The sequence below is a fragment of the Ruditapes philippinarum genome, unplaced genomic scaffold (genome assembly GCF_026571515.1).
Source record: "Ruditapes philippinarum isolate M1 unplaced genomic scaffold, ASM2657151v2 ctg1737_1_1_1_1, whole genome shotgun sequence".
NCBI classification, from domain to species: Eukaryota; Metazoa; Mollusca; class Bivalvia; order Venerida; family Veneridae; genus Ruditapes; species Ruditapes philippinarum.
In genome coordinates this window covers 99,350-123,798 of record NW_026862635.1, presented here as the reverse complement: position 1 = coordinate 123,798, position 24,449 = coordinate 99,350, and the positions used below count along the sequence as shown (strand labels likewise).

The following is a 24,449-nucleotide window of genomic DNA, read 5'->3' as shown; positions in this document are numbered from 1 at the left end:
TGTATATATTCTACTTTTTTTTATAACACCATGCATAATAGTATAATACATGTATATTATAGATTGAAGACTGTGTCTCAAGTTTTAACCTAACATTTTAACTCTGAGAAAAAAATTGTTTTGAGTTGTTTCTTAAATTTAACCAAGTGTCAGGTCCTTAAGTGATCATATATATGAAGAAAACTGAAAAGTGACATGTACAATGTAGTTATTCAACTTTAAAACTTCTCAAATATCCAAAAATATGGCATCAGTCAATGAATTTAAGATTTTGAATTTACAAGCCTGAATTCCAGTTTTGAATTTATTCTACTATATATTTAACTAAATTTTCTTAAAATTTTCACTGGCTCGAACTAATTTTCACAAGCAATGCGCCCCAGGGCCAGTGCTAAATTTGTAGACTGTGGCATGATCCCCCCCCCACAATTTAAACAATGGGGTCTTTTTCCCCCCAAGAAAAAAAACTGGACAATACCTGCGTAATAGTGTTTCAGAGTAAATAAATTTGTGACAAAATAAATGTGTAGTTGTGTTTTAGCATATTTAATAAACTTGTGACACAGTCTTATTTTTATAAAGAAGGATATATTTATCAATTATATAATATATATAGTATTCTTAACATCACCTTTAGAACAGTAATGACACGTTAACTCTTTATGCAATTTAAAAGGAGGTAACCTGTTACTGCACTAAGGTGACAATATAGTATATTAAAAAAAAATGAGCCGCGTCACGACAAAACCAACATAATGGGTTTGCGACCAGCATGGATCCAGACCAGCCTGCGCATTCGCGCAGTCTGATTAGGATCCATGCTGTTAGCTTACCAACCCTATAACAAGTAGAGAAACTGATAGCAAACAGCATGGATCCTGATCAGAACGCGCGGATGCGCAGGCTGGTCTAGATCCATGCTGGCCGCAAACCCATTATGTTGGTTTTGTCGTGACTCGGCTCAAATATATGTGCTACCCTCCAAATATTGTAGTAAGCTAGTATGTTTAAAAATTGGGGTGTCAATTTACTAACCTTAAACATCTATTAATAAGGGAACAAAGTCAAAAGCATATTAGTAACAATAACAGATCCCTACAACATATGAAAACAGAACAAGTTCAATGAATGTTATTTCCAGTTGTTGGAATTACAACATTTTCACTTTATTTTATCTTTGATTTTTTTGTTCTTGAAAGAAACATGATGATTTTCTCTTTAAGTACATATGACTTAAATAATTTGTAAGTTTTCATATAACTCACAGACCATTGGGGTTTGGAGCTCAAAACGCCTTTAAAATCCAAATAAAATTCATATATGTCAATCCCAGCACATGTACTGATCATATATATCAAAAAAACTTAATATAAGTAGTTTTGAAAAATAATCATATTTCAACATCTATAATAATTATTGTATTTTGATTCTTTTGCATTATTGGAACTTAGAGTACAGTTAAAAGTGATTTGGTATTTTGTAGGGATGTCAAAATACCACTTTATTTACATTTTGCTTATTTAATCACAAATCTTTTCAAATTGCATGCTATTTCTTTCAGATGGTAGGATATTCTGAATCAATTAATCAACAGCATATATAACACAAGTTGCAGAAAGGAAAAGTTATTTATTTCTGAGGCTCAATGTGCCTTTAAAAAGAAAAACAAAACAATTCTTAAATTCACATATTTTCTTTATCAGGAGTGATAATTGAAAATTAAAAGAAAATTATGAATAAACAAGAACTGTTCAAGAAGGTTAACTTAAATGCACATATGTTCCTTATTGTAAGTCGTTATCAAAATTTTGAAAAGTTGAAAAAAAAAAGATTAAAAAAATAGCCTTAAGTATATTTGGTCTTTATCATAAGTCATATCTGAAATGGAAATAAAGAGAGCAAAATGGACGTACCTGTACACAGTGTCTGACTGTCAGGCCCATGAGTCCGTCATGCCACTCCAGAGTGAGTTTATTTATACCACCGTACAGTTCCTCCATCGTTATAGCCTTCGGGTTCAACACGTATGTATGCACGGGCTGATAAAACTCTTTCTTCACCTCTTTCTTGTGTAAATTCTCACACGTTTCTGCTAAAACCTAGAATTCCAAAGGAAACTTCAAATGAAAAAGTGGTAATAAAGTGTTTGATAAATAAACTTAAAGAGAAAAATGTACTGTAACATTTTTTTTCTCGTGAAATATTTTTGACATATGGCTAAATACTAGCAAACCATATAAAATAATGAATGAACTGTGTATGGAAGCTGCGTTCCCTATAAAGATGAAGTAATAAAGTTCGCCATTTCTTAAAAAAAAACTGGCAGTTTTTTTAATGACACTATATATTCACCTACAGTGTGTAGAATTTTAAACATAATAAACATATCTACTTTTGTGAAGTCAAAACACGTATATTATAAAACAACAAATTTGAGCAAAGTATATCATTAACAATTTTTTAATTTTTGTAGATTTACATCATTTCCAAACAATGTTTTACTAATCAATAAACAATTCTCATGATAGCATACCTCGTAAATTGTTGTTTTACCACCACCTGTTGGTCCAACCAACATGACCCCGTGTCTGACCTCCAGTGTCTCGTAGAACTGTATGACCTTTTTGACCTGTGTTTGCAAGACAACCAAGTGACGGCTCTCGATCACAGCTTCTATTTCCTCTTGTAGTTGACCGTAGTCATGTTCAGGGATGGTAACTCCGGGGAACAAGTCCGACAATATGGCCTGTGAGAAAAACAATATATCATTATCATGTGTACGTAGAGTAACTTCATAAAAAAAAAGAGAATAGAACACATTTAAAATGTTTCTGCCCTGAAACATTACTAGATCCTCTTATTTCTGTATGGCTTTCAAATATTTGAAATCTTTTATCACTTAATCAACCCTAAAGTAACCAAAAGAAATTCACTTTCTCTTACCAGTATAGAATCAGGCCAGCCAGAATATTCATGCAGTCTGACCAGGCTCTATACGTTTGTAGCTCAAATTATCATATTTTGATACGGAAATCTCTTAAACTTTGAATGGACTTGTTAAAAATTCAAAGCAGGGCAAATCCATTACAAAAATTCAGCTAGTTATAGGTGGAGCCCTATCCATTTAGAGAGGAAAACAATTAAGATTCATTATCATCATATCATAGATTCTTAGGGCATTTCCCCCCAGACATTTGCCCCCCGACCTTTGACCTCCTTTTGTTGGCAGACACTTGACCCCCTAGAATTTTTGTAAGTAAACGTACACGATTGTCCTACATTACCTGGAAGAGCACGGCATCCTGAGCAAGGAACTTAGGTAAGTTACTATCTCTTAGAGCTCTGATGAGGACCACGTCCTCATTCTTGTCCGGATTCTGACGTTTCAGTGCACCGGCCATCACCAGAACAGACTTGACAGCACGCATACCGAAATCGTAATGGTCCTGTTGTGACAACTGTTCACTACATAACTTGTACATCTGGGTCATCTTCTGGGCGAGGCCCTTAGAGGATTCAAAACCCTCGGAGTACAAGATCACCTCAGCAATGAGGGCTGTAATATTAAAAATCTTGTTTTAAACATCGGCTAAAATATTAAAAAGCCTCTACAAAACTAACCATTTATAAAATGAGTTTTAAACTTTTGATAAAGAAACATACGTATTTCATATGAATTTTACAATATGTAGTTGATATGTATTTTATAAAAGTCATCAAAGAGATATATTTCATATCATTACTATTGTACCTACTGTATAAGTGGATATTTCCTCGTGTCCTAAAAGTTAGCGAATTTTAAATTCCAGACATTTTTGAGTCAGGAAATATAAATGGAATAGTACAAGGGTTGAATTGAATGACATGTTGGTTGATATTTACGCTAGAGAAAATTTAAGCGATTTTTGTCAATTCGCAAAATTCGCCAATATTTTTGAGGCAGTTACTTAACCACTTATTCAGTAATTGCCATTCCCCATAATGCATTATACAACTCGCAAATACTCACTGTAGTCCGGAACCATCATAGCGATGGGTCTGAAGAGGGCTTTCAGGTTGTCCGGTAGCTCGGTACGTCCGGCGTAACCGGGGTTCATTGTGATAAATGCGGCACAGCTCATGACAAGCTTAATCTCACGTCCCTCAAACATGAACCTCTGAAGCTGTGTACAGAACATGAGAAAGATAAATAAAATGATTTTAAATATGATATTTTGTTTTTAGAATTGAAAAGATATATTTATTTGTCAAAGAGAAAAATCATGTTACCTACAATACCTGGTTTTAGAAATAGTCTTAAATTGGCGTGGAATATTTACAAAAATACAAATTTTACCAAACATGTAAATGAAGGATGGCAAATTGTAAGAACTTTAATAAACTAACTAATGGGCTACGCTAAATTAATTTACCCCAAACCAATATTCTTTGTTTGTTTGAAGCATTTGCATAATACATTATCATACATAATTGTTATACTTATTATATGAAAATTGATTGAATGTTTGAATATAATGTATATTGTAATTATATAAAAAATATTATTATACATGATGATTTAAATATTATGTAGATATCATGTAAGGTATCAGAGGGATCCCTGACCCTCTCATACCTATTACGGGGTAAATAAACGGGGTTACCCAGTTGGGACCTCAAAAAAAAAAAAAAAAAGATAAATAAAATCAAGTTGCAGGGGGTGCAATGATACAGTTAAACCTGTATTGCAAAATACCTGTTATACAGTCAACAATCCAAGGCTGTTTATAGAATAAGAGAAAAATGAATGAGAATAGCAATCTGTCCATTGGACACAGATATGACTGCAAATTACTCTGTTTTGTCATGCTAAAGATGGATATATCATCATGCTTATTGACATACATACAATGTTATGTTGTCTGCCACAGTCCCCAACCCCCACACAAATATTGGGAGCATAATTATTTATCTAATAATGTTTACATAAAATGACTAATCTAAAGTAAGAAATGAAATCTATGTTTAAGCTCTTGCAAGTGGCAACTGTTAAACAAGAATTTATTGCATTTCATTGAAAATATTTCAATAATTTGTAAATATAAAAATATCCCCTACATGCTAGGTAATAAACATGGTGCTGCAAAATTAAATTCTACCAAATGAAAAAAATTTTGCTTTCATTTGTGTTTTTTTATGAATAAATAGCACGATATCAATTCTAATTTAAGAATGTGTGAGATACTGTGCATTAAAATTTGAATATATTAACAACAATAAATAATAGTGTGCATCAAAATAAATACACATCACAGTGTGACTCTTTATTTAAATCATGTTCAATTTTCATTCTGTGCTCTTCACTTGAATTCCATTTATATTACAATATCGATAACAACAATTTCACTTGAGCATAATTTTATATAGTTATATACAATGTATATCTTAATCTTCAATAAACATAACAGACAATTTACTATTTCTTCGATGGAAAAAAAGGGCCTCAACTATATGTTTGTAAATTTAGATTTTTGTATAATTGAAAAGTGGTAAAAAAAAATCTACCGACATTTAAAGGTGAAAATAGTTAACATGTACATTGACATTCCCATGCAATTTACTGAAGAATCAGTTTTTTATGTGAGATATAATCAAAATTACACCTCCTTTGTTCTGGTATAGTGATGTCCAAAAATATCTAAAAGTTCTCGCTTGGAAATAAATAACAAAGTAAAATAATAATAATAAATTGCCGGAGAAAGTGGCACATCTAATACTGCAAGTTTTGTAACACATGTTTTCATTGGACAATAATTATGGTTCATATTTGTAGTAGTGATTTTCATTGGAAATAATAATGATTTATATTTTGTAACACCGATTTCATTAGAAAATAATAATGGTTTAAATTAAATTTTGTAACAATGATTTTCATTGGACATTAATAATGGGATATATGTGTAACACTGATTTTCATTTTGGAAAATAATGATTGTATATTTTAATTATATCAATTGTAGAAAAGGCTGATAATTTCAAATTTTCAAAAAAAAAGAAAGCTGTTATGTAGTATAGATAAAAATTCTTTTCTTTAAAGACTTTTGACAGGTTATATGACCCAGGTTATATTGCTATATGTAAATGGCTGTTTGCCATAAAAAATCCCTTGTATTTATTCAGGTTATAAATATAAACTTACAGCAGTTTCTACTGAACCATATATCCTGTCAAAATTCTTTACATAGAAATATATATAAGTATATATACAAGTAGATTGAGTGGTTGGTGCAAAACAGTTGTAACTTTTATGACATAAAGGAGTAACAACCATTCTGCACTAATCCCTTAATTTATTTAAAATTCTTTACATTAATTTTTGTTTGTGTGTGTACTACATTTAAAATGGTACAAACAACTGGAGATTAAATGCTCATTATTAACTGCCACTTTGTCATATTGATTGTTGTAGAAGGGTACCTTGTTCTTCTATGTTAAAACTGGTGTAAATAATTAAAATATGAGGCAACTTTTAGTATCTCTTAATGGTTTCATTATGAAACTTTGAAACAATTTTTTTTCCTAACTGGACTTATTTATCATATGTTGTAAATTGGATGCCTGAAGATCTGGCCCCATTTTAACCTAAGCCTACTTTTAATATCGTACTGGTTTTAACACACCACATTTGAAAATTTATCAATGTTACTATAATAATGACTGTTTCCCTCAATGGACTTATTGATCACATGATATCAATTGCATTCCAAGATAAAGGCTAGCCTCCTTATCTTGTCTGCAGTTGCTTGTCCCATTATTGTATGTCCCAGATTTAACAATACGTGTATATTTTACAAAGCCATCTGCTGCAGTCCTATACAATAATAATAACAAATATACACATATTATTACATATAACAGTGGTAACCAATACCTGGGATTCTTTCTTTGGATCACCTTTAGCTTTTTTCTGAGATTGAATTTCACATCTTTAAATTTTATTCATAACAAAAGCATAAAACAAGTTCAAAGGAAAAATTGAAGAAATGTATTGATAAATTATATAATAGGTCAAAAGTTCAAAAATCAATAAACAGATTTGATGATGAAGTAAGAGTTGTCTACTTGGACAAAAAATTGTATTTATAGATTATATGATAGGTCAAAGGTTCAAAAATATATAAATAGATTGGGTGATATAGTAAGAGTTATCTACCTTGGCAGCTTTAGCATTTCTGATGGTAATCAACTGTTGGGCAATCACAGACAGCACTTCAATATCAATTCTGTTGAACTCATCAAAACAACACCATGCTCCTGATTGAGCCAGACCAGAGAAAAACCTTCCCATCATCTGAATATACAAGAAAATATTTATTTATAACCCTTGATAATACAGAGAAGCGTTTGCTAATTAATATCCCATCTAAAAAAAAATCAAATCAAATATGTCTGGCGAAAACAAGAAAATACCTTATATAAATTAATCCAATTTTCTGAGAATACAAGAAATATTTATTAATATTCTATAGTTTGATATTGCAAAAAGAAATGTTTCCTGTAAAGTTTCATAAAAATCTGAAAAACTCAGTAAAGAAACAAGAACTCAAAGAAAGGATATTACATACATTTAAACTTAGTGGTTTGGAATGAGAAAACTAATGAAATATATATACATTCTTGCCTGAGTTTCAGAAATTTATCAACTAAGTTAAATTGCCTTGGTGTAACTTGGTGTAACTTTCTTAAAATCATTTAAATCTGATAATTTCAACAAGTCAAATACCTTGTAATCAAGACCATCTGAGCAGTTGAATACGACACACTGTTTGGCGAGGGACTTTGCAAGATCCTTTGTGGTCTCTGTCTTCCCGGTTCCAGCGGGTCCGGCTGGCGCACCGCCAAGATCCAACTGTAGGGCTCCCATAAGGCATAAGTAGCAACGATCCTTAATTAAATAAACAATAATATTCATTAGGGATTTAATTATTTAAACAGTACATTTAGCAATTATTTTGAAAAAAAAATTTTTTTTGCAAATCTTGAATATGATGAAAAAAGTCTCGTGACTTAAAGGAACTCCACTGAGGTTCAAAAGCCTAAAATCATAAAATTTATTTTTTTACACAGATCAGCTGGGGCACATAAATCAGGAAGATATGCAAAACATAATCAAGAAATTTATTCAGAAATGAATTGAAAAGCGTATTTTTGAGTGAAAAACGTTTAAATGTTTTTCAATTTTATGCCATTTTTCACTACTTGAATAATTTTCCTGGATAAACCGCAAGAGCAAATGATCTAAAATTTTGCACACAAGTTACTGATCTAGACCTACATCAAACTGAGCATTAATGTTGAAAAAATTATTTACGTTTAACTTTTCAATTCAAAGAGAAAAATATATGGACAAGTTACCACACAATGCTCTAATATTACTTTTTCATAATTGTTTTTAGATAATAAGTTATGGGACAAAATTATTAAAGATTCAAACATAGCAAGAGGACATAATTTACTTTATAACTTGAAAGACTGGTTGATATTTATGCTAGAGGAAATTTCAGTGATTTTCGTAATTTGTGAAATTCGCTAAAATTTCCGCGTCACTTAATTAACTAACCACTTATACAGTAAGCTACAGTTAAAATGTAATTAATTTCACAACAGCTTTGCCTATTCATTTTTTAGTTGCTATAGTATTGATATATTTCCAGAATTATGGAAAATAAGTTTTCAAACAAGGAAAAAGACAACTCACTGTCAATGGAGTAATGACAAGACGTGGCGACGCCCCTAGATACTCGTAACCGTAGATATACATGGAGTTTGACATCTTCACGACACAGTTGTCCAGTTCTAAGTCCCAGTAATAACGTAACTGTTTCTGCCACTCAAAATTATCCACCGAGTCACACTGCAAGAATTTATATCATATCTTTTAACAAGTATTCTGATTTAACTTTATAAAGATGCATGCCTCTAAATGGGCCAAAAAATTTCAATGAAATCAACTTTGAGAAAAAATGAACATAAGATTTAAAGAAAAGTAAAAATATTTACAATTCAAGTAATGATTTAGATGTTATATGCAATGAATGGCCGATTTTGCAGTATTTATCACCATATTTCTACTGCGTGACTTATGCAGTAAAGGGCTAAAATTTTACTTATATTGACCTTTATATTTGTTAATTTACTAGGATTGAAAATACTGTTTGCAATGAGTAAATTACTTATTAACTACATGCCTTTGATGCTAGAGTTTAAAGTGGTTACTGAGCATCCATTTTGAACTATTTCTAGTTTCTTCATGTATTCCTTTACCTTAATTTATACTAAACTTCTTAATGAAAAACACAATTCATGCAAATTGTCTAGGAAGTACAATGTATACATGGGTAAAATATATAAAATACATACTACTTTATCATGCAAGGGTTGGATATTTTATGTAGATGATAAATACTGACTACCAGTTATATATAAACTTCTGTGGCATCTGTAACATGCATTTCAATAGCACCAGAAAACATGAAAAATTTGATGAACTTGATAGAGGTAATGAAAAAAAAACATAACACTTAGATGCTGTGACAGTACTGATGAATTTCAGCATAGTATGTTTGAATATTGTAGAATAGAATATGACATTGTAGAATTTGAATAAAATTTGGAGAATTTAATTAAAATTATTATATTTGATCTAAAAATGTAAAGTTTTATTAAAAAATTGTAAAATTTGATTAAAATTTGTTGAATTTGATAAAAATTTGATTGAAAATAGAAGGACATTTCAGGTTATGTTGAATAAAAAGTGTAAGAAATTTAAAAAATTGTAAAATTTCATTTAGTAATGTTGGGCAGTTTATGAAAATGACCAACTTTTCAGTTTTAAAAAATACTACTCTGGGACTTATTGAACAAACCTTTTACTTTCATTGCAGTATTTTGAATTTATATTGAAAATACTGATATAGCAATCCAGAAAATTCAGATTAAAATACAATCTCCTTTAGCAAGAGTTTAAAGTTAAAAATTTTAAACTATTTCAGCCAGTAAATTCCTTAAACTTATTATTAAAGCTAAAAAAACAAAATTCCTTGTCCAGCAATACTTGCATATCGTAATCATTTATAAAAATACATCTACTTTCATAACGTTATGCAGAAAAAAAAAAACCCATAACACTTAAATCTGGACTGTCACTGATGAATTTGCGCATAGTTGTTTAAAAATTTTAAATAAAGTTAACATTGAAATTGAATAAAAAATTGGAATGTTTAAATTGTAAAATTTATTAAAATTTTCTTTTTTAAAAGTAGAATTATGAATGAATTTACATTAAAATTCGTCAATTGTAAATTAAAAGAGTTACAGTTTAATAAAAATTGTATTTGTAAAAAAATAAATTCAAAAAATTGAAGAAAGGAAAAGAAACACATCCTGAAACGCCTCAACCGTTTATAAAAGTGTTCTTTCACCTCCCTGATGACCACGAAAAAAGTGGGTCTCATTGTATAAGATCTTTTACCATCAAAATAAAACAATTTTTGCCAAGAAGAAATCTAAATATAAATGTCCCTTTATATGTTAGACACGTATGCTCATATAATATAACGATATATAGATTGCATGCTACTGTATGATTTACAGAAATGTGTTGTTTTGTTTTTTCTATGTGCTATGCATTTATACTTACACGCTGGAAACATGATGGTGAAAAAACAAAGAATTAGTGAAGCAAGTTAATCAAAATCATAGAATTTTTCTTTTTTTCTTTTTTTTTACATAAATGCACACACTTGCATACTCTTGATTATCACATGTATAAGTGAAAACAATGAAAAAGTAATCTTAAACTGACTTAATTGTGAAAACAAAAGCAGTCTGTAAGACGGCAGGCACATTTGATTATTCAGAGCGTTAAAAAATAATACAGTAATAGGGAGAGGTTATTGAATATTCTAATGGCTAAGCTTCTGTAAAACATGATGAAACACCCACATAAATAACAATGGACTCTTCCATATTGTCTTTAGGGAAAGTCCATTTATAAAATATAGAGAGGCATGAGAGAATAATTTTTTTTTTATTAATTTTTATTTGTAAATATCTTCAAAAGTTATTATGTATTAGTAAACACACAGAAAAATACTATTTAAAAACACCAAGTTAATAAGTTCAGGGACCAGTCACATAATCTCTAACATTTCAATTGGTTAATTCAAAGCATGGATTTAAAATTGACCAATGAAATAGTTCCATATACAAATTCTCTCAAATTTCATTGGTTCATTCAAAGCCTGGATTTAAAAATGACCAATGAAATAGTTCCATATACACATTCTTCAAATTTCATTGGTTAATTCAAAACATGGATTTAAAATTGACCAATGGTAGAATGCCAAATATATATATTCTTTCAAATTTTATTGGTTGATTCAAAGCATGGATTTAGTAATTGATCGATGAAATAGTTCCATAAACATATTCTTTCAAATTTCATTGGTTAATTCAAAGCATGGATTTAAAAATGACCAATGAAATAGTTTCAAATACTAATTCTCTAAAATTTCATTGGTTCATTCGAAGCATGGATTTAAAATTGACCAATGGCAGAGTTCCATATGTGACTGGTACTTTGATTTTAAGGTTAATAATGTTGGGACTCATTGTTATTCAAAATTTCATTGTTTTAACAATACTATACAGGCAATCATTGTTAGATCCGCAAAACAGCTGAATTTATTAGCTCTGACAAAAAAATAGATATAAATATCTACCTGGCTTTTGACCATTCCAGTGATCATGTCACGACCGTGGACATCAATTGTAATCAGGGCACACAGAATTGCACGTGATAATTTTGGCAACTCTCCACGAACGATGGCTGCCAATTCATTCAAATCCTAGAAATACACAATTGAAACAAAAATTTATTGTTATACCCAATTGAAAATGCAGTACTTAAAAATTAATAATAACAATTGTTACATAATTATGCTCTTTCAATAAACTTATCCACATTATTTTATATAAAAAATTATCTTATCATTTATAAGGATTTGTTTGTTTGTTTTGGGTTTTACGTCACATCGACACAGTATAGGTCATATCGCGACATTCCAGCTTTACTGGTGGAGGAAGACCTCAGGTGCCCTTCCGTGCATTATTTCAGGCACAACCGACGTTCAGTAAGCTAGCTGGATAGCTTCCTCACATAAAAGAATCCAAAGTCCCCGTCAGGATTTGAACCCACAGTGGTGAGGGGCATGTGGTTTGAAGTCAACAACCTTAACCACTCGGCCACGGACGCCCCCATTTATAAGGATATGAAAGTTAAAATTTCAAAATTGACGAACTTTGTTAAGTGTATAAAGCAATCCATCATTCCATTTACTTACCCACATAATTTCATATCAGAAAATATTTTATCATTTGTAAAGATATGAAATCAGGATAGTGTTTCACAGAATTGAATTTCAAAACTGATTAACTTTGTGTGTGTAAATCAATCCATGAAAAAATAACGAGGAACATTTCCATAGGACACAGATGCCCCTACATTTTCAAATCTGTGTAAACCTTTGGATGGACAGTATGAAAGCAGGACACTGGAACAAATGAACAAAGGCAAATCTATATTCCAACTGCCAAGTGGTGGAGGCATAAAATTCTTGTATGTTTGAAAAATTTCAAATATATATCATTATATATATGAGCCGCGTCACGACAAAACCAACATAATGGGTTCGCGACCAGCATAGATCCAGACCAGCCTGCGCATCCGCGCAGTCTGATCAGGATCCATGCTGTTCGCTATCAGTTTCTTTACTTGTTACAGGGTTTGAAAGCGAACAGCATGGATCCTAATCAGACTGCGCGGATGCGCAGGCTGGTCTGGATCTATGCTGGTCGCAAACCCATTATGTTGGTTTTGTCGTGACGCGGCTCATATCATTAGTTATGACAAGCAATGCATTGACCAAATTCACACAAGTTTTTCACTGAAAGGAAACCTTACATAAAGTGAATATATTTTTTTCCAGTAATTTTCACTCACCTTGAAATTTTTCTGTTCAAATTCTTTCATACCCTCAAGACGGTCGAAGTCTCCTTCCAGAATCTCCGTCACTTCTCGACACCAGATCAGCTGCGATACTGTCAACACCACCTGTAGTAATAGAAGTATTTTATTTTCCTGATGGACTTTTAAAGCAGCATACCCCAAGATGAGTGAAAATATTTCAATAAATCAAACTTGTAAAAAATCTTCAAAGATTTTAGGAAAAGTAGAAAGATTCAATATTCAAGTAATAATTTACATGTTATGAGCGATTAATGGTGAATTTTTCATTATTTGTGACTATATTTCCACTATGTCACTTATGCAGAAAGGGCATTTTTTGCATATTTTCACCTCAAATTTTTGTAATTAACAGGAGTTATTAGTGCCATTGATAAGGTAAAAATTGCTTCCTTTTGGTGTACTATACAATATTATACGTTTAATTTCATATTCAATATTTTGATTGAAAAAATCAGTTATATGGAGGCTTTAAGACTTTTTATGGTTTGACAGTGTATTTTGATCATATCTAGTAAATAAAGATTCTCTCTAACACAAGTTCAATCAAAAGCAGTCTTTTATGTAATTTTAATGATGACAGAAAAAAAATCGAAAATGATAAAAATATTAGATTCAACTGATAAATGAATGGATTATGTAAAAGAATGCATGAATAAATAGACAGGGCCTTAAATGTGGTTTTAAACAATAAACGTGGAAAAAAAGGAAAAATAAAAATAAATACAAACTTTACACATAGAAAACTAGTTTACCTGGGAACTATGGGACACCACCCACTCACTACGTGGTCGCCTTTCAAAATCTGTGATGGCAAACTTGGTCAGTTTACGTAAATTGGAGAACATAGCCTCCTCAACTTTACCAAGCCACTCTTCAACATTACCTCTTGCTTTCAAACCCTATTTTGGTAATATAGAAAAGATAAATATGACATCTGGTGAGCATTTCACTAATATTCTGTAAGTTAAGCATATCTTTTTACGTAAATTTAGACTAACGCAAAACCTAAATTTACGTTAGTTGCATTTCACTAAACAATGTAAGCAATTTACACCAGCAATAAGTGAGCATAACTTTGCGTTTAAACCTACGCAAATGCATAGCTAAGAAAGTTTAGTAAAACGCAAATAAATACATAAGTTCTGCTTACACAAAAATTTAAGTTCAAACTTGACTTACGATAATGAAAGTACGTTAGTGAAACGCACCCTTGTATTTTCAAACAATATGTCATTTATCAGTTTAAAGAATAATGTTACATTAGATTATTTATAAATATTTATTCATAGAAACTTATAAATAAATCAAAAGCCATATCCCTGTTAACCTAATGCCTCCACTTATGGTATTAACAACAGAATAACATTTTGTGAAACCATTTTTGATGGCGTAAGATAAAAATTTTCATTTTTTGTGCTAGGAATAATGTCTAGCTATAAGTCAATTACAAGACATTTGAAGCGGGGTTTTTCCCATTATTTTTAAATTAGATGTGGGCAAATTTAAGACCTCATGAACTTAATTACTTTAATAATGATTTGAAACAAAAGAGTTGTAACTCTTTTAAGTCACATCTTGCACCAAGTCCTTGAAAATTTATTATTATACCAATTTTGCAAAAAAAAATCATAATCAGTAAATAAAATAATTTTAGATTAGTGGTAAAGTTAAGTCATCGTTTATGTATTCTTACCTTTCCAAGACTGACTTTTTCATTCTCTGGGGAAATCATGGCCAGGATATCATTGCTGTACTGAATCTCCTGGGGTTCTCCTGACAATTAAAAAATAATCATAAGTAGTTTGTTTTAATCAAATAAATGGCAAATTAATTAGTATTACAAAGGTCTAAATCAAATGTGTCTAGACATGTACATGTATATTCTTTACATGATTTTTTAAAACTTGGGTTCATTTTCTAACCTATAAAGTTGAAGGTTTGTTACGCGTAAAAGCACCCATATGTTATTGGTTTGCTTTGCCTGTTATTGTTTTTTTTGTTTGTTTTTTTGGAGAGTGTTTTTGTTTGTTTTTAAATAAATTCCTTTAAAGAATGAAATGTTCATACATTTTATACACACTAATTAAGCAATAAAAACAGTTATCAGCGAACAGCATGGATCCTGATCAGACTGCGCGGATGCGCAGGCTGGTCTGGATCCATGCTGGTCGCAAACCCATTATGTTGGTTTTGTCATGACACGGCTCATATACTAACCATCTGGAGTTGACTTTCCATCAGATGCTTGTATACCAAACTCTAGCTTAGCAATGGCGTCAAAACATTTCCTTAGATGTGGCTGTACTGCCAGTGGGTTCCTAGTCTGAGCCAAAATCTCCAGTAATTCATCGTTGGACAAGAAATAGAATCTGAAATTAGAGATAAAACAGTCTGAAATAAGTGATACAATAATCTTGATAATGTCAAAAACTGATTTTTTAATCTTCATATTGTCACCTTAGTGCAGTAACAGGTTAAGCCCTTCTAAAATTTAAAAGGAGTTAACCAGTTATGGCACTAAGGTGATGATATATGAGTAAATTAAGCAATGTTTTGGTGCTTTTATTAAGATCAATGCCTATTCCTAGGTTCTATTCAAGGAATGAATTATATACACCAGGGACGAAAATTTTCTTGTTAGTAAAATGTACTCCCTAAATTTTGAAACAGACAATATATTTAAAGTCTTTAAATACAATTTTTGGCTTGCTTTCAGTTTAAATCCACAGTGTAAAGGTCATAATGTAACTTTCAAGCTTCATGTGTGGAGAAAGACTTCAAATGTCAATCTTTGCACTAATTCAGGCAAAAGCTTTCACTGGAGGAGAACTATTATTATCATTTGTGGGGAACTAATTTCTGTTGTTTTCGTGGATAGGTCAATCCTAGAATGTAAGATCAATAAAAATTTCATTTTGTCTGCTGCATGATTATTTTTCATCACACTATATTTACATTTGAACTTTTTTTGGAAAAATATACAGTCCACAATTATTGAAGAACCTAGGAATATGTTATATATCTTTATGACAAAACCACGAAAATTTCATGCATACAATTTAATTAACCATTAATCTGTAGGAACCAAAAGTGTCTAACCTTTGCCACCAGTATAAAGCCAGGCCAGCCTACATATTCTTAAATTCTAAACAAGATTTATATCAATAGCCATCCAACTTTTAAATTTTCACCTTGGCATCCCTAGAATTGATAAAGGACAGTTCTAAAACGGAAGCCAGACAGGTCAAATTAACAGTTGTTTTGTCACAGGTATATATCTAAACAATTAATGAACCTACCTTGGGAAGATGACTCTCTTAGATTCCAGGTATGCCTCCAGACATTTCTGAATCTGGTCCAGCAAAGCATTGTTGTTCTGGAAAGTTTCCAGTAATCCTAAAAATAGAAACATCAGCTTTATGATGAAATACTTACAATACAATAATAAAGCTGAAGAACATTCAGAAAACTTCGCTCATGTGTGTGTTTTACATAAGATTGACTTATAATATAACCAGAAGAATGATGTTTTTCTTTCATTTCAATGCCAACATTTTTATAAAGTATTTTTGTTTTAACTGATTTTCATTTTCTAAGAATTCAAAAAATTTTGCATAGGAAAAGAAGAAGAAAAACAAAACAACCGAAGCATATAACAGGGTTTGTACTGACATCCAATGCGGACATTCAAGCACTTTTAAGCAATTTCCCATTTTCCAAGCATATTTTGTTGCACACATAACATTTGTAACCAATGATAAAGTAAATGTCGATTTTTACCAACACTATGTCATTCAATCATTTTCAAGCATATCTGCAGCAAATCTAAGCACTTTTAAAGCACCTTTTCAAGTACTTTTCAAGAGAGTAAATCAAATTCAAAGACAATTCAGCCCTTTTTTTAATCATTTTCAAGCACTTTTTTTTTAAGAACGGGACTCAAATTTAAGCACTTTTTAAAACTGTATGAACACTGTATAATAAACGTACCTGGTTGGGTGCCGGCCCTAATGGCTGAAGGGACTTTGTTCACTTTCCTCATTATATCCTTGTAGGATTTATCCACCTGCATGAACATCTTGGCCTCGGCTGGTAGTTGTCTCTGAATGTCCGGAGCCGAGAAAATACTCTCCAAATATAGCCATGCTCTCTGACAGTTTAACCACTCATCCTGAAAAATAAAGGCCGCAAATTATTTTCAATATTCAACACAAACACACACATGCTTGTCTGTTTCATTTTACACCTTTTTCCAACAGTATTTCAGTCATATAGGTGGGTAGTTTCCTAACCATCGTTCCTGGAGAGTTACAGCAGTACTAGACAACCTTCCTCCACGCTAAACTACCGAAGCATCTCCAATGGATCGAACCCATAACAAAGAGGTAACTGGATTTTAGAAGTCATCGACTCTAACCCCTTTACCACGGAGGCGGTTCAAACACACACATACATGAGTGTTAGATGTTGAATTTTTTCTTAAGTAAGGTAACTAAAAAATAACGGCAAATTTGCCATCTTAAACACACATGTGGAAGAATGGGCTTAATACATTGACAAAAAAAATGGTAAGAAAAAAAAATCTCTATAGTAACCATCAGACAGCTGTAAATAACTTTAAAAATCAATGACTTTATTGATGAAAATTCTCACCAAAGTTTTTCCGAACAAATCAAGCTGCCGAGTCCATTCCTCAACCCTAGGTTTGATTGGACCAACATGTCGAGAACTGGCAATGGTTGCCACGTTTATGTTACTGTCGTCTAACAGTTGCTGGATCTCATCTGTACCACCTAGAATGAACACGTCCTTCGAGTCTTTGTGCTGTAGGACAACAAATTCAGTGGCTTTCCATGCATCTTCAACCTACGTACCATAGAAAACAAGATTATTATCAATTGATAAATAAATCATGAAACTTGAGTGGATTTCTTTGTTTTAATCATTGAAGTACAACCTCTGTAGTTTGTTTTGTAGTTTTTTTTAAATCACAACAACACAAATGAGGTCATTAAGTGATGTATTGCAGTTTAACATGACCTCATATGACCACCCTCCATTCACTACTTCCGGCACTTAAGTCGGCACCTTAATGAAACACCCAACCTTCAATAAGCTAGCCTGATAGCTTCATTACATGAAAGAATCACTAATGGATTAATTTGAACCTGTATCTGCAAGTGGCAACTCATTTAACTTGACCACTCAGCCACACCAACCTTCAATAAGCTAGCTGGACAGCTTTGTTTAATGAAAGAAAGAAAGTTTGCAGAGAGATTTGAACCAGTATCTGTGAGTGGCAAGTCATTTAAAGTCAATATGATCTTGACCACTCAGCCACTTAGTCAAGACAACCTGTGTAAAGTGGCTCTCTGTTACTGTAGAACAATAACCTCTATATCAACAACAGTATCAATAAATCATCATTTCCAAAGTAAGACTTTACAATAAATGTAACCTCCCTAGAGCAATCTCTCTAAGCAAGGACCCAAATCTTTCAAACAAGGTAGTTGCTCAACAGAGGTTGAACTACACTTGACACACTTTATATAAATACGCTTTCATCTAATAACTTATAACAAAGGATGGATATGCATAAGTTTGATTGCTGCAATGCATTGAAAGTTCTGATAAAAAATGATATACATAAGTTTGATTTCAGCAATGCATTGAAATTTCTGATAATTTTTTCTTTTCTTTTTTTCTTACCTTCTTCAAGATGCCCTCTAAACTAGCTTCTGAACTAGCCTGGCCCGATATCTCTTGTAGAGTCTCTGCATGCTTGAAGGCATTTATGTCGGTCAGTTTACCAAGGGTCAGTGGGTCTTCAGCTGTGAATTTATACTCCAGAATATTCTCTATGACGTCCCAGTGACGCTGCTTCAAGCATGGGTTTCTTAAGTCTGTGATCACTGGTAACTGAAAATAATAGTTTTTGTTGGTTTATTTCAAAGATCAAATTTTAAGAGAAACACTATTTAATGATGAACATTTTAATTGATGATTTTATTTAAGTCTCATCAACACTAAAAGAAGTTGAATGGCGTCTTACCAATTTTAATCATGGAGTATGACATAAAGTCTGCCCCTCTATGCATTATTTCAGGCACAGTGGCTGGGGAAGTATCAATGTAAAACATTCTAATAAATTTAACAGCTTAAAATCCAATTACAAAAATACAAATTGTCAAAAAATTGTACAAAAATTTAAACTTAAGTAATTAATATTTTAGGTGTTGAGTAACTGCATAACAGATTTCACAATCGATCTACATGTACATATTTTTTTTTTTTTTTATTTATTTTTTTTTATTTTTTTTTTTGGGGGGGGGGGGGTAGGGTTTTCAATGCACCATTACTGTTCAAAGTGCAAGGGTTGTATAAAACTAAATTTATGTACATTGCAAGCATATTCATAGATATGACAATTATTTACTAGTTTCCATTTTTTTTTTAAATAAAATTTAGCCAAAAAAATCTTACTTACCCTATCTCTCATCAGTTCCACTTTCTCCTTTAATTTAGGGACAACAGCATTAGGGGGCAGTCCCTTCTCTAACTGCATCACTGACTTGGCATATTTCATAGTGGTAGAGTTCATCTGTTCCGGATCCAGTGTATCAAAACTCACCTATGATATATAGTAGGATATACATATATAGTATAGAGTAAAATTGTTCCGGATCCAGTGTATCAAAACTCACCTATTATATATAGTAGGATATACGTATATAGTATAGAGTAAAATTGTTCCAGATCCAGTGTATCAAAACTCACCTATGATATATAGTAGGATATACTTATATAGTATAGAGTAAAATTGTTCCGGATCCAGTGTATCAAAACTCACCTATTATTGTAGCAGGAAATATACGTATATAGTATAGAGTAAAATTGCATTGTTATAGCAGTCATCTAATTAGTGAAAATTATTTCGGGCCAGTGAAAATTTTAAGAAAATTTAGTTAGATATATAGTAGAATAAATTCAAATCTGGGATTCGGGCTAGTAAATTCAAAATCTTAAATTCATTAACTGTTATAGAGAAATAAACTTGAACTATTCTAAAGCTGTTATTAAATATACTGAACTTGTAACTGATAATAAATACACTGAATTTAATAAAAGCTTTTCTTAAAAAAACATTGAACTTAAAGCTTTTTTAAAAAAAAACAACATTGAACTTATTAGCTTTTTAAAAAAAATACATTTAACTTATAGCTTTTTTTTAAAAAAATACATTGAACTTATAGCTTTTTTTAAATGCATTGAACTTATAGCTTATTTTTAAAATGCATTGAACTAAATATACATTTTTTGAATACACTGAACTTTTACATTTTTTTGGATACACTGAATTTGAAGTTGTTATTAAAAATACTGAACTTAAAGCTGTTTTCAAATACACTGAATTCATAGCTGTTTGATATTAATTATTTAATTTTAACTTAAAGATGCTTATAAATACAATGAACTTTTAAATCAATAAAGAATTAGAAACTTGACAGTCACATAAAGTGAACAAACCTGAGTCCAGTCAGCTAGGAGACCATCCCATTCATCTATAGCGCTCCACAGGAGCTCCTTGAGCTTAAGTTCAGCATGAGCCTCCTCTAGGGCGTCAAACTTGGTCACCTCAACCTGCCAGATACACAAAAATATGTAACCGTTACCTTAGCACAATAATTGATTAACTGTTATTAAATTTAGAAGGACTTATTCTGTTATTGCACTAAGGCAACAGTATGTTCTAATGAATGAAATGGCAATCATTGTTGAGATTTAAAGGGAATCCACTGAGTTTTTTTGGATAAGACGGGACTGGAAATAAATTGTTTCCATATTAATGTTCCATTTGATGTAGGTCAATACCAATAACTTGTGTGCAAAATTCCAGATAATTTGCTCACTCCATTTTTCCAGATTAATTATTCTAATTGTGAAAAATGACCCAAAAATCTCTCAAATCTAACTAGGAATAGCTTAAAAATACGATTTTCAATTTATTTCTTTTTATATTTCATAATTATCTTTTACATTTTTTTCCTGTTTTGAGTGCCCCAGCTGATCTTTGAAAGAAATTAAATTTTTATGTTTAAGGCTTTTGTACCAGACAATGGAGTTCCTTTAAGTACAGCAAAAACTGATTAAAAATTTAATAACAAGTATAAATACATGTATTTTCTACACATACAATGCTGTTTAAAAGGCATGCATACCTTTTATAATGGCATGCAATTGATACCAACTCAAAGAAAAGATTCTAGAAAATGATATTGAAAAAGATATCAATAATGTTGATATTGATTATGATATGATATTAAAAGTGAAAAAGAATGAGGAAATACAGTTGATCTATGTTGAGAAATTCAATCCTATCCTAATACATGGTTTATAAACTCAAGATGAAACAGAAAAGATGGTTGATATGAAAGAAATGTCTTAATAAAAGCACATATGAATATTTTAATACTAATATCACATACCGAGTAGTGTAATGTGAATGTATATTTAGCATTTGGATTGTTTATTTTTTACACCAATTTAAACACATTATTTTGCATATTTCTGCAGTAAGTTCACATACCAGGTTTACTGGATAACTAACCAGTATAATTACCCATTTCTCTTTGCAGGGATCAACTACTTATCCCAAATGATTTCTGAATCGGCAGTGATGGACAAAAGACCATTAGACCCAATGTCTTTAATCAATTGTCAGAGAGAAATTTCGTCTAGCATTCTGAATATTTAATAGCATGACAGACTCATGACAGACTCACATACTGACCACAACAATGAAAGCAATATGAAATGACATCATTCAAATGCAGCCTCACACAAGACAATATCAAAACTTCATTTTGTCTACTTCCTTTCCTTTATGGACAATAGATAAGTATACCTCAAAATGCTGTCAATTCCTTTTTACCATAATCTCATTTCTAAAAAAATTCAGCCTATAGGTTTATGAACTTTACCAAGAAAAACCCAACTGGTTTTCATGATAATAATCATCATCATTTTCTATTATTTTAATGCATTTTCCATGATATTCATGATTTTTTCCTATCATGATATTCATGAATTTTTCCTATCATTTTAATGCTTTTTCCATGTTATTTATGAATTTTCCCTATCATTTTAATGCTTTTTCCACATTATTCATGATTCTTCCTATCATTTAATGTTCTTCCTATCATTTTAATGTTTTTTCCATGTTATTCATAAATTCTTCCTATCATTTTAAAGTTTTTTTCCATGTTATTCATCATTTTTTTCCTATCATTTTAATGCTTTTCCATGATATTCATGAAATTTTTCCATGACAATCCAAAATGCCAATAAACCTAAATATAATGAAGTAATTGTTACTTAAATCATTTTCATAAATTTTATCATGATAACTTGAAATGCTAATTTATACCTTTATAAAATAATTCAATATAACTGTGGAAATATCTTGTCATAAAAATATCTGTCTTTCTTCTCAGAAGTCATTGTAACAAATTGAATATGTTTTGAAATGAGTAAAAAAATACAACTAACAGCATTTGATATTAAACAGTTATAATAACTTCTTCTGACAAATGGCACTTCATCAGATTTTATTTGAAGATTCTTCAATTTCCATGATAAACTTGGCAAATCTATGATATTTCCATAATTGAAATTCCAATATATTTCCATGACATAGTGGTAGTCCACAGGTAAATGTTCCGTGCGAGCGCTTAAACAGGACTTAATTTTTTTTCACAACCTCACTACAGGTAAGTGTGACTGCACAATTTAACTCCACAATATTTTATATAAATATACAATATATACATGTGTGATTGACATATATATTTCTTAAGACAACAATATCGATACATGCAAATCCATTTAAATTACTATAATCTGTCCAGCATCTTTATTTGTCTTCAAGCTATGGAGAAATAACTGGCAAAGAATAAAGTTTTCATATGTTTAAAAGGTATCAGTCTAAACTCATAGAATATTAATATATATCATGTTAATTTCTGATAAAAAAATGTATGGCCCATGCACAAAATTCTTAAGTTCTATCTGGTGAAAGTCGTATTGTAAGAAAAATTTAAATACTTGAAAAAAAAACAACATTGTTTAAATATTCTTATTATATTATCTTTGAAGAGAAATTGGTTGTTTGCTCTTTTTTGTGCCCTGGCTTTTACAGGTTTTTGGTAATATTTCAGCATTTTATCTGCCTAACTGGCTTTCCTGGATAACTTATGGTAACCATGGTAAGAGAAAATTCACTATAGGACTCAATGTCATAAATCAATTATCATGGCAAAATTACACATTGTTCGTGGATCGAAAAAGTGACACCTGGGTGACTTTTCTGACACTCTCCCTATTTAGCTTAGTGGGAGAACATGCTATACACTTCTCAAAGTTCAAAATCAGTTTGAACCTAAAAAATGTTAAATGGAGACTTCTCAATTGAACTCTTAAAATAAAGTAATAAAAATAATCTATACAGTTATATTTCAAGTCCATGCATGCCTTATAGTCATGTTAAAATGCAATATAAAAGTGTATGCCCTTTAGCATTGGCCTAAGCAGTCTTGAAATTTTAGGAATTGAAAAAATTGTTAGGAATGGTAACAATAGGGTAGAAAATACAACTATACTTATCACTAGGACTCAAATAATGATATTTGTTGTGAATGATAACAAAAACCTAGAAAATACAATTTCACTAATCACTAGTAATGACCTGGATTTTTTGATGATAATGAGTTGAAAAATTGAAGATAACACTCTAAATTTGCAATGAAATCTGAACATTTTTACTTTTACAAAATGACATACCTTGAAGGCAATATGCATGATTCCTTGATAAAATATCTCTTTATTTTGCTACCTAACATGTTATAAAAGTGGGGAATAAATAGTGGGATGTATGAGCAAGAGCATATTCAAGCAAATATCTATAAAAATTTACAAAATAGTTGTTGAAAAGAGAATGAAAATCGTAAAAATATTTAAAAAGTTTTACATATAATGATCGAGAAATATCTAGACATGTTTGGCAGTTTACCTTGAAATTTTTCTGGTAGGATTTGTACGTGAAGGCGCGTTGTTGAAGATCATCCATTTGTGTAAGAAGTTTCTTTAGAACAGATTTCACCTTCTCTTTGTCCGCTGCTGCATCAAGAATGATGGGGTTCTGAAAATAAGTACCGAAATTGTTGTAAATATGGTAATACACTTGCTTACGTTTCTTTATGCTTGTTAAGGTTAAGACAGAATACATGGTTGTAAATAAATACAGTTGCTATAATGACTGTTTTAGTTAAGTCCCTTGAGTTTCTTGATATTACTGAAGTTGTATGCCATCAAGCAGTTACAA

The 24,449-nt window shown here is 31.0% G+C and overlaps 1 protein-coding gene across 1 annotated transcript in view; it reads right to left on the bottom strand.

The window, feature by feature from the left end:
* Nucleotides 1-24,449, bottom strand: part of LOC132719660 (dynein axonemal heavy chain 6-like) — a gene marked incomplete at both ends in the record, with an annotated part of 86,989 nt that overhangs the window by 38,655 nt on the left and 23,885 nt on the right. Inside the window, 19 exons of the mRNA XM_060703466.1 lie at nucleotides 1,914-2,099; nucleotides 2,534-2,746; nucleotides 3,285-3,556; nucleotides 4,010-4,163; nucleotides 7,193-7,330; nucleotides 7,763-7,924; nucleotides 8,738-8,893; nucleotides 11,763-11,888; nucleotides 13,043-13,153; nucleotides 13,822-13,968; nucleotides 14,763-14,842; nucleotides 15,287-15,438; nucleotides 16,369-16,465; nucleotides 17,060-17,240; nucleotides 17,723-17,935; nucleotides 18,779-18,988; nucleotides 19,557-19,700; nucleotides 20,597-20,710; nucleotides 24,138-24,266. Of these exons, the coding sequence (XP_060559449.1) occupies nucleotides 1,914-2,099; nucleotides 2,534-2,746; nucleotides 3,285-3,556; nucleotides 4,010-4,163; nucleotides 7,193-7,330; nucleotides 7,763-7,924; nucleotides 8,738-8,893; nucleotides 11,763-11,888; nucleotides 13,043-13,153; nucleotides 13,822-13,968; nucleotides 14,763-14,842; nucleotides 15,287-15,438; nucleotides 16,369-16,465; nucleotides 17,060-17,240; nucleotides 17,723-17,935; nucleotides 18,779-18,988; nucleotides 19,557-19,700; nucleotides 20,597-20,710; nucleotides 24,138-24,266 (2,985 nt within the window). The remainder of the gene's footprint in view (nucleotides 1-1,913; nucleotides 2,100-2,533; nucleotides 2,747-3,284; nucleotides 3,557-4,009; nucleotides 4,164-7,192; nucleotides 7,331-7,762; nucleotides 7,925-8,737; nucleotides 8,894-11,762; nucleotides 11,889-13,042; nucleotides 13,154-13,821; nucleotides 13,969-14,762; nucleotides 14,843-15,286; nucleotides 15,439-16,368; nucleotides 16,466-17,059; nucleotides 17,241-17,722; nucleotides 17,936-18,778; nucleotides 18,989-19,556; nucleotides 19,701-20,596; nucleotides 20,711-24,137; nucleotides 24,267-24,449) is intronic.